Consider the following 10,580-nt stretch of genomic DNA (forward strand, 5'->3'; position numbering starts at 1 on the left):
AATGTGAATAGTAAATGTGCATTTGTATTAAAAAATAAATAAATTATATATATATATATATATATATATATATATATATATATATATATATATATATATATATATATATATAGGCAAGGTAGAGATATCCCAAATGCACAGACCTTCTCCAACTGCTAGAAGATACAGGCAAGGTTAAACTCTTCTATGTAAGTGAGGAGGAAGTTGAGAAGAAGGGTGAAGGTTTGAAAGAAGTCTCCCTGTTCACCATCAAGGGCACAGTGAGGATGCATGAGGTCCTCAGTGATTCGCATGGCATTCAAAAATACAGGGACATCAGCTGTTTCTGCCAGGCTGCTGACGGAGTGTTTGACTATTTATGCTACAGTCTAGAGAAGGTAACTCTTGTAGCTATGGAAGCAGTTGATGAAACGGATAAAGAGTTTAGACCCAATGTCATCGAACACCATCACAGTAGGCAATGGTCAAGTGCATGCACCGAAACAGAGTGAATAAGTTCTTCTGGCCAAGCCCTAGAGATGATATTAAGCGGTATCATGATGACCAGATCATATGCCTGATTCCAGAGCCCCTAGCACTGAACAGGCATTCAGCTGAAATTGATCAGAGGTTCTGGGAGATCGTTCTGGGGCGGCTGTGGCTCAGGTGGTAGAGCGGGTCGTCCACTAATCATAGGGTTTGGTGGTTCGATTCCCAGCCCGGGTGACTCCACATGTCGAAGTGTCCTTGAGCAAGACACTGTACCCCAAGTTGCTCCCGATGGTAAGCTAGTGCCTTGCATGGCAGCTCCTGCTGTGTGTGTGTGTGTGTGTGTGTGTGTGTGTGTGTGTGTGTGTGTGTGTATGGGTGAATGAGACACAGTGTAAAGTGCTTTGGATAAAAGTGGATAAGTTCACCATTTACCATTCTGAGACAGCTAGAAAAGGGAAATAAGGCAATATAAATTGTAAAATGGGGACAGTTTACCCCTTAATTATAACCTAGTAACATAGCATGACATAAAATAGTAGCAGACAACTGCAGTTTAGATAATGTTCTTTGTTGGGCCTTTTTAGTTGTTACTCTTAATTGAGTTCAGATGTGCTTAAACTGTTTATGAACGATCGAGTGTTTTGACCTGTTGTCAATGAGTTTGACTGCATGCCAAATGAAACCTTTTTCTTAATTAGAATTGAGGAATAAAGATCTTTCGTCTTGTAGGTCGCTGGTGTTTCATTGTGTCACTATTGCTACTGTGTTATTCTTTATCATTAAATAAAATGTGTCATGTTTGACATGATGATAATTTTATATTCATTACATTTTGCTACACTCAAGAGTTCAGATTCCAAGGACTGCAACATTACTTGTTCTTATTTTTTTTAATATTTTCATTTGAATAGGAAATTCATGGTTGTGCAACTGAAAAAAAAAATCACCCACACTTTTAACAAAGCATAAAAAATCAAAATAAAATAATAATCTTCTGATTTGTTGCATTATCAATGTTATTCTCTAGCTCTGACTACATTCAATTCAATTCAGTATTATTTGTATAGCGCTTTTTACAATAGACATTGTCTCAAAGCAGCTTTACAGAAATATCAACACAGTGTACAGATATTAAAGGTGTGAATTTATCCCAACTGAGCAAGACACTGAGTGGCGACGGTGGCGAGGAAAAACTCCCTAAGATGTTTTAAGAGGAAGAAACCTTGAGAGGAACCGACTCAGAAGGAACCCGTCCTCATCTGGGTACAACAGTTAGTGTGAAAAAGTTAATTATGGATTTATATGAAGTCTGTATGGCGTTAGGAGCAGCCGTAGCCCCAGCAGTCTGGAATTAAAGAAGATTTGAGCTCCATCCAGAGGCAGAAAGGATCAGGATCTCTAGTATCTCCATAAATTCGTGTGGGTCTCGGCGAAAGGAGAGAGGGAGAAAAAAGATCATTATGACTGCGAAGTAGTAGAACAGAATCTAGTCAGGGTAGACTTGAGTAAACAAATACGTTTTAAGCCTAGACTTAAACACTGAGACTGTGTCTGAGTCCCGAACACTAATAGGAAGACTGTTCCATAACTGTGGGGCTCTATAAGAGAAAGCTCTTCCCCCTGCTGTAGCCTTCACTATTCCAGGTACATGTGCTGAAGAGATTGAAAAATAATATTTCATAAAGAACTTTATTATTGCCAAATGAGTAAGGTAACACCATTGACAAATAAACAGAGTATGCCATCTTTAAATAAATGAACAAAAAAGAAAAAAAATCATTAAGCTATAATGTAAGTGTATTCATACAGCCAATGATTTAAGTAATAATGTGGTCAAAGTTTAAATGTTAAAAAATAAATACATTTGAAGACATTCTGCCATTCCAAAAGTGCACGTTTCTGTAGAATGACCCATTTATATTTTAGTTATAAAGAAATTACATCTTCAGCTTGTGACATGTAAACAAGGTATTTTTAACTAAATAATATTCAACTGTCAAAGTACCTTTGTGTATAAAATAACTTGTAATATACGTACTAAACCCGTCACCATACTGCAATTTAAAGTGCAATGGAATTAAGTAGACAAAAAATATCCAGTCCTTCTACCTTATTTAAAATCTAATTATACTAGCTTGCTTTGCTATGACGCAGTGCCATACTGTGTTTATTGGTATCCAGGCTAAACACTGTCAACTTTCAACCACAAAAAGTTCAATTTTCACGTGTGAAACAGCCAATCCTGCAACAACCTTACTTCACCTTTCACACCAGCCACAAGATTTCATTACACAGCTTCAAAACATTCATTTTCAGCTGAATCAGCTGAAATGTTTACAAAATTATATCTTTAGATACTGAAAATAATTTAGCTGTAGGTTTCATTTAACTTCACACAGTGCACACCATGAATCAATTACAGTTTTATACGAATTATTACCAGGCTATTACAAGGTTATTTTGGATCAGAATTTGAAATAAATATATATCATGTACTCTCTTATACTATGAACTGCTACCAAATACCTATGATGGATGTATACATTTAATTACCTCTTTGAATAAGCTGATCACCTGCCATCTTTATTATAGTGGACTTATTTTGTAGTATGACCCTGTGTGCTGTGCATTTTGTCTAAATCTGTCTGGCCCCTGCACCAGTAGAAACTGTCCACGCACTGCTGTTATCAATGTATACATACTCTTGGTTTGCATGAATAAACTGGGATGTCTATTTGAGCATGCATGTGGTAGTGTGTGTTCATTTAGGCTCCCCAGATCGATCTGAAATGCTCTGAGGAGAACCACACTTTCTAAGCACAGAACTAAAAGTTAATAGAAGTAACTTTAGAAAAGGCTGGAAGGCATAATCTGAGATTCCTGAGATACATGGAAATCTAACAATTTGGTGTCAGAAGTGCCAGGGTAAGTGTTTTTCTTTCTTCCCTGGTGCGGTGTAATTCCAAACCCATAATTATAAATGGGTTTAATTGAGTGATTATCTGTCTGTCGATAATCTGTACTCTGGTCTACGATCCTCTGTATCGTCATGCCTGCCTAATACTTGTATTTTATATTTGTAGGGTAAATTGACTTTGCAATTGTCTGTGTGGTTTGCCTAGGAGTGTTATATTAGTATTGTTTGTTCAGTATTATTGTGCATGTTGTTTTCCAAGTTAGTTATGGGAGGGATGGCGAGGTCCCAACCAGACCGTCAATCAGATACGTTTCCACCACCACCTCCTCCTTATCATAATCAATAGAGATGCCCACAGAGCTCTTGTGACCCAGTGTGCCGATCAAACTTAAACGTAGCTTTTAATTCTCTTAATTTTAATTCGGTGTGTTTCCCAGTTTGGAAACTGAATGAAAGTGTTTTGAACTCCATGACGACGTTCATCTAAACACAGAGCGCGGGAGAGACGTGTGTGCCCAGCTGCTGCTCTCGCGGATAGAACAGTGCACTAATACGTCATTTAAATGCAAACCAAAGACTTTCTTATTATTGCCAGTATATATAATATTCAGGGACTGTTATGAATATGAGTACAAATTAATATAACGATTGGATCATGAATGAATTTTCACGCATGGATTCGTAAACATGCTGGAGTATCCTTTTAATTTTGCATTCTCTGGCTCTAAATTTCTAAACCTCTGACTGTCGAAACGCAGTAAATCTCGTAAATCAGCTGTTCAGTGTGTCAGAATGTGTCTCATTCAAAATAAGACCCAAGGTTACAGACTCTGCCTAACTCTCTGGGCAGACCACAAGGACATGCAATGTCCTATCAGCCAAGTCAAACATTCTCATCCTGTGTATGTAAAACAATATCCTTTGTCTGAATCAAAAGCTCTTGGCCTTGATGTTATTGTTCATTCTCTTTTACAGCAAGGTGTTTTGAAGCCCTGTAAGCCTGTATAACACACCTGTTAAACCCTGTTCCCAAGCCTGTTCAACACAAGACCTCAAGCGGAAGTTGTGTTTCAATGTTGTGTTAATCCTGCCGTCCTAATGTGCATGCTATTGTTACATTACATTAATACCGTCACACCATGCGTGGTTTAGCGTGGTGGATTTGTGCTGTTGTTTCAGTGTTCAGCCATTGTGTGCATTCACACAAGGGGACACCAGCTGACCTGGACATGCCTGCCACAGGGCTACGTTGACCCCATGTTTTCTCGTGTGGTGAAACTTTTTGCAAGATCTCCATGACGACGGCCATGTGTACTCAAATACGGGACGATCTCCTTATCACTGCTGAGTCAGAAGCTGCTGAACTGCAACCTTGAGTACATAATTAACATGCCAGACTGCAGAATCCCAAAATTCAACATATACTTATTTACTATTTACTCACTCTCAAAATATACTTCATAACCTATTTGTATACAACATTTGAACAATCATTGACTTCTTACAGAATGCACCTGAATGCAAATATTTTATCATAATTTAATTATGGTAATGTCTACAAACACATAGGCATGAAAATAACACTGCTTTCAAAGAGTGTGTGTGTGTGTGTGTGTGTGTGTGTGTGTGTGTGTGTGTGTGTGTGTGTGTGTGTCCTGCATAAACATAAATACCCTTTAAGAGGTCATCAGTACAAATCAAATCATGAACCAATCAATTTTCAGCATGGAATGAGCAGCATCCATCCATCCATCTTCTACCGCTTTATCCTTTTCAGGGTCGCGGGGAACCTGGAGCCTATCCCAGGGAGCATCGGGCACAAGGCGGGGTACACCCTGGACAGGGTGACAATCCACTGCAGGGCACAATCACACACACACTCACACACCCATTCATACACTACAGACACTTTAGACACGCCGATCAGCCTACATGGAGGAAACCCCTGCAACACAGGGAGAACACACAAACTCCACACACACGGCCCCGGCGGCTCTCGAACCCCAGAGGCGTGAGGAGAACGTGCTAACCACTAAGCCACCGTGAGCAGTAAATAATTAAAAACTAAGAAATACGATGTGCAGAGATGAGCTCTGAGCGCTAATCCTTGCCCAGGAGGTGGGGGGCCAGGAGGACCTGGAGGACCAGGGGGGCCTGGAGGAGGGCGGGGAGGACCCTGCATACCACCTAAAGAAGACAAAGGAATACAATTTGTTAACGTCACCATTTTAATATGTAGAGAACGAACAAAACAGTAACACAGAAATTACAGTAAAGTGTCGTACCAGGGAAGTGTGGAGGGGGCGCCCCAGGAAAGCGATCTCCTCCTGGACCTGCAGGACCTGGAAAGCGCCCTCGACCCCTACCTAGGGGAAAACCGCCACGGGGACCCACACCTGGTGGTCCAGCCTTCCCTTCCCCGGACATTTGCCCCGACTGGGTGCCTAAAAAAAAACCAAATATTACATTAACACCCTGCCATGAGGAGCACATACACCACACACACGCACCAATCATCAGTTACCCACTACAGCTATAACACCAGGGAAATATTTTAATATTGTCAGTAATGCGGTGCTATAACGGAGAGAGAAGTCTGCTCTGTGGGTTAAGGGCCTTTCACACCGAGCGTGATTAAGCGACGAAACGTTTGACACGATGACGCTCTTGAATAGAAACAGCAGATCCCTATGGATCTGTTCACACAGGGTTCCATCATTTGCGGTGCGACAATGCGACACTTTTTCATCCAGTGTGTCGATTTTCTCCTGTCACTCGGCGACCAAACGGGCCGTCCAACTGGATTTGAGCTTTAGATCACGTGCCCCGAGCCGCTGCTGTTGCACCACAGGGTGAGGTAGGAGGCGCTATAGCACAGAAAGTGGTTCTGAAAACCAGTGTAAACACAGAAGAGTATGAGTTCATGTTATCAAGTTTCCATCCACTTTTTGTGCATTTCTGCTATCGACAAAGTGAAAGTGAGTAAAAAGGTTTGTGATGGTTGCTGTCTCCTGCCTGTTTCTATCCGACCGGCCTTTTACAGACGATAAAATGGTGCATCAGTTACTTACGAAGTAAAAAAACGCTGTTTGCTCAGTGCGTGTGCGCGCTCTCTCTCCCTCACACACACATACCATGGAGATATAAACAAAGTATCTTCACATGCCCTGGCATGAGATAACTGCCAACAAAAAATATTTCTAACTGAAATACTTCATATTTGTATGAACGTAAACCGATTTATTTCTGTAATGTTACAGTTGAACTTTTTGCAGCAGAACACAATACTCAGTGTGTCATTTGTTATTAATCTTTAAATTCTTGTTGAAACACGGCAGTAATAAATATAACGGGATAGTAAGAACTGAACTGTCCCTTCATTTATCAAAGTTCTTTCACCAGGAAGAAAACTGGGCTGGTCTTGGGCATTAAACTGGGGTTTTGTCCCACTGCTGTGTTCCTGCATTATATTTCACATTATTTCATTCAGACTAAAACAGCTGCTGAAAAAAACCTTTCTTCTTAACACTTCTGTGCTAACATTTCCATGATTCTTCTTCTCAGCGGTCAAAGACGACAGGCTTGTGGGTTGTGTCGCCCATCATGGAGGCGTGAACTAGCTGAAGACGAACAGTGGTTTTGCGCTCGGTGTGAAAGGGCCTTTAGAGAACTGAGTACCGGTGCGTGATGTTACAGAACAGGGTGAATGTAACTCACTCTTACGTGACTGAAGCTCGAACTGACTGAGCGACTGTTTGTTGCAGGGTGTGACGATCGGGTTCTGCCCGTGCAGCTCTCGCTTCGACAGCAAATCCATCAACTTCCTGGAGGAGGCTTCTGATCCCACACACACCAACGCAAACCTGCAATACACACACGCACGGTTTAAAAAAACCTTAAGTAAGCTTTGCTTACACTTGTATACAAGAACCTCTGCAGGTTCTACAACCACACTGAAGAACTAGCACAGCACTGACGAACAGAGCAGCACAAACAGTTCTAGGACATCACTGTAGAATCTAGAACCATTGTAAACAGTGCAGACACAGCCTTCACGCATGCACTCTCACCCTTTCGACTGTCCGTTAGCTCGGTTCTCGAAGAACTTGATTTCCAGAACGTCGCTGATGCCGATGGAGCGAATTGCTTCAGTCAGATCCTCATCTGTGGTCCACTGTGGAGAACACGCAGAAGATTATATTTAAACACAACAACGTGTTAAACAACCACTACACTTGCTCACTGCACACGGTAGAACAGACCTCTATTTGAGGCTCAAAATGTTATACATCACAGCTATAATGCAAATTACACCATACATTACACCAAGGTGAGGTGTGTCTCTTACCCGTGTGTGTGTGTGTGTCTTACCCAGGTGAGGTGTGTGTGTGTCTTACCCAGGTGAGGTGTGTGTGTGTCTTACCCAGGTGAGGTGTGTGTGTGTCTTACCCAGGTGAGGTGTGTGTGTGTCTTACCCAGGTGAGGTGTGTGTGTGTCTTACCCAGGTGAGGTGTGTGTGTGTCTTACCCAGGTGAGGTGTGTGTGTGTCTTACCCAGGTGAGGTGTGTGTGTGTCTTACCCAGGTGAGGTGTGTGTGTGTCTTACCCAGGTGAGGTGTGTGTGTGTCTTACCCAGGTGAGGTGTGTGTATGCGTCTTACCCGTGCGTGTGTGTGCGCGCGTCTTACCCAGGTGAGGTGTGTGTGTCTTACCCAGGTGAGGCACATGTGTCTTACGTGTGTGTGTCTTACCCAGGTGAGGTATGTGTGCATCTTACTCAGGTGAGGTGTGTGTCTGCGTCTTACCCAGGTGAGGTGTGTGTCTTACCCATGCGTGTGTGTGTGCGTCTTACCCAGGTGAGGTGTGTGTCTTACCCATGCGTGTGTGTGTGCGTCTTACCCAGGTGAGGTGTGTGTCTTACCCGTGCGTGTGTGTGCGCGTCTTACCCAGGTGAGGTGTGTGTCTTACCCGTGCGTGTGTGTGCGCGTCTTACACAGGTGAGGTGTGTGTCTTACCCGTGCGTGTGTGTGCGCGTCTTACACAGGTGAGGTATGTGTGCGTCTTACCCAGGTGAGGTGTGTGTCTTACATGTGTGTGTGCGTCTTACCCAGGTGAGGTGTGTGTCTTATCCGTGCGTGTGTGTGTGTGTGTGTGTGCGTCTTACACAGGTGGTGTGTGTGTCTTACGTGTGTGCGCGCGCGTCTTACACAGGTGAGGTATGTGCGCGTCTTACCCAGGTGAGGTGTGTGTCTTACATGTGTGTGTGCGTCTTACACAGGTGAGGTGTGTGTCTTACCCGTGCGTGTGTGTGTGCGTCTTACCCAGGTGGTGTGTGTGCGTCTTACCCAGGTGAGGTGTGTCTTACCCGTGCGTGTGTGTGTGCGTCTTACCCAGGTGAGGTTGCCGATGTACAGAGCGATGCGTTTGCCCGTGTAGGTGTAAACGACGTTGGGCGGAGCTCCTTTATTCCCCTCGGTGCCTCCAGGTGCGGGCAGGTTGTCTAGGTAATCTCTGTCCTCGGGTGCATCACCGTTATTGGCCGAGGGGGAGATGACATCATCGTACAGGTCGATCTGCTCGTGAACAGGATAATCCGTTTCCTGTAAACACAGAGCACCCACGACACACACGGTCAACAAACAAACAACATTAAACCCCTTTTAAAAACACTGGACTAAATTACTCACACCATTTAATACTTATGTGAGAATTGTTTTCAAATATTTTCTTTAAAGATGCCACCTGAATAAACTAACATCTATTTATATTTATTTTCAGTCCACGTGACACAAAGTAGACCCGTCTTCTCCATACCATCTCACCTGTAGCACTAACGAGGGAGATCACCATGTGACTATATTTTATGGATCTTTTCCCCAAATAAGGGGTGTGTGTAATGAATAAAGAGTGGAGCTGGATGCTGATTCTCTGCACATGTCAGTGGTATAAGAGGAATAAAACACAGCAGTTCCTGGAAGTGACGCGTACGAGTAACTCGGGTCACACCACCCCGGCTTTGATTATTTTACTACAACAGCGTGCCCCAGTGTGTTATTCCTCTAATAGGTGCTTATAACTGCTTTATAAATGACGAATGTTATCCCATATCTGCTATTAAAATCTCTCACAATCCCTCAATCCTGTGCATATCTAATAATACAAGAAAAACAATTGTTTATGGCGAACTGCACAACTTCGCTAATAAGAGCTTTGCTTCAAACACTAAAAAAAAATACACAGTTTATAAATCTGACCACTTATGTATATTTACACACTTCCTCTAATTCACTATTAACAGCAATAAAATGTTCAGGATTGTACCCTTAAGGCTAATTAGCTTAGCTAAACAGTATAAACAAACAATAGCCGCATACAACTACAAAGTAAATTCAATAATCACAACAGCAATCTCAAATAACTTCCACTTTCTTAAATAAAGTATAACACATTTAAAGAGTGAGCAATGAATAAGGCTACAAATGTGCACAATAATAAGCGTTAATACAAGATTAACACACCGAGATGCGAGGCCGACTCCCAAATCACAGCCTGCTACAGTGCGCACTACACAGCGCTGAGGTCGCCCTTATCCTATTCACTACGTAGCACGCTTAGCTAGTAATGAGCGCGCGATTTGAGACGCGACCTCCATCCGAGACATTTCATTGTGCGCACTAGCGTTAGCTTGCGACGCTAACGCCAGTGCACGCGCTTGCAGCCTCAGGGCGGTAAATACACATCGCATTTTTTAAAAAATGAACGTTCGCGTTCAACCTTCACGATTTAAACTGATTAAAAAATGGGAAACACTCTGCGTTGTTCTTTGTTGAAGGTGTACCTGAACTCCTCTTCTACATCTGCGTAAATGTCGATGTGATCAACACCGTCCGCCATTTTCCGCTCCTCTGTCCTCCTCCCTCAGCGGGCGGAAATGACGCAGGCGGCGCGCGAACGTGCGGAAGAAGGAACAGTGCGCCCAAACGGTGACGTCAGAACGTTTGAAAATCGCCACAACTGACAACTCGTCTATTGAGTTTAGATTTTTATTTGCTAAAAGATGATTGTAAACAAAACGTTATTAAAAATCTATTAAATTTATTAAAACTGTGCTAATATTCCAGCAAAGTCAATACAAAGCCACGCACGTAGGATGTAGCGAAATTAAACTTAAATACATTTTAAACAAAGTTTAAG

The 10,580-nt window shown here is 42.6% G+C and overlaps 1 protein-coding gene across 1 annotated transcript; it reads right to left on the reverse strand.

Annotated features, from left to right (window-relative positions):
- Positions 1–2,141: 2,141 nt before the first annotated feature.
- Positions 2,142–10,280, reverse strand: LOC108279496 (cleavage and polyadenylation specificity factor subunit 6). The gene is made up of 7 exons (XM_053688148.1): positions 10,225–10,280; positions 9,201–9,216; positions 8,777–8,986; positions 7,459–7,562; positions 7,106–7,251; positions 5,674–5,832; positions 2,142–5,575 (listed from the first exon to the last, which is right to left on the reverse strand). Exons 1-7 carry the CDS (start codon positions 10,278–10,280, stop codon positions 5,421–5,423), a joined length of 846 nt encoding a protein of 281 aa, XP_053544123.1. The 3' UTR covers positions 2,142–5,420.
- Positions 10,281–10,580: the final 300 nt, after the last annotated feature.

Source organism: Ictalurus punctatus, chromosome 19, assembly GCF_001660625.3.
Source record: "Ictalurus punctatus breed USDA103 chromosome 19, Coco_2.0, whole genome shotgun sequence".
Lineage (NCBI taxonomy): Eukaryota > Metazoa > Chordata > Actinopteri > Siluriformes > Ictaluridae > Ictalurus > Ictalurus punctatus.

What these genes read in the sequence shown, in the direction of transcription:
- LOC108279496 (XM_053688148.1), bottom strand. Translation starts at nt 10,280, where the DNA reads ATGGCGGACGGTGTTGATCACATCGACATTTACGCAGATGTAGAAGAG. An exon ending in GCTAACGGACAGTCGAAAGG is followed by an intron (nt 7,252 to 7,458) that starts GTGAGAGTGCAT and finishes TGTGTATTGCAG; the next exon opens with GTTTGCGTTGGTGTGTGTGG. An exon ending in GCCCCCTCCACACTTCCCTG is followed by an intron (nt 5,576 to 5,673) that starts GTACGACACTTT and finishes TGTCTTCTTTAG; the next exon opens with GTGGTATGCAGGGTCCTCCC.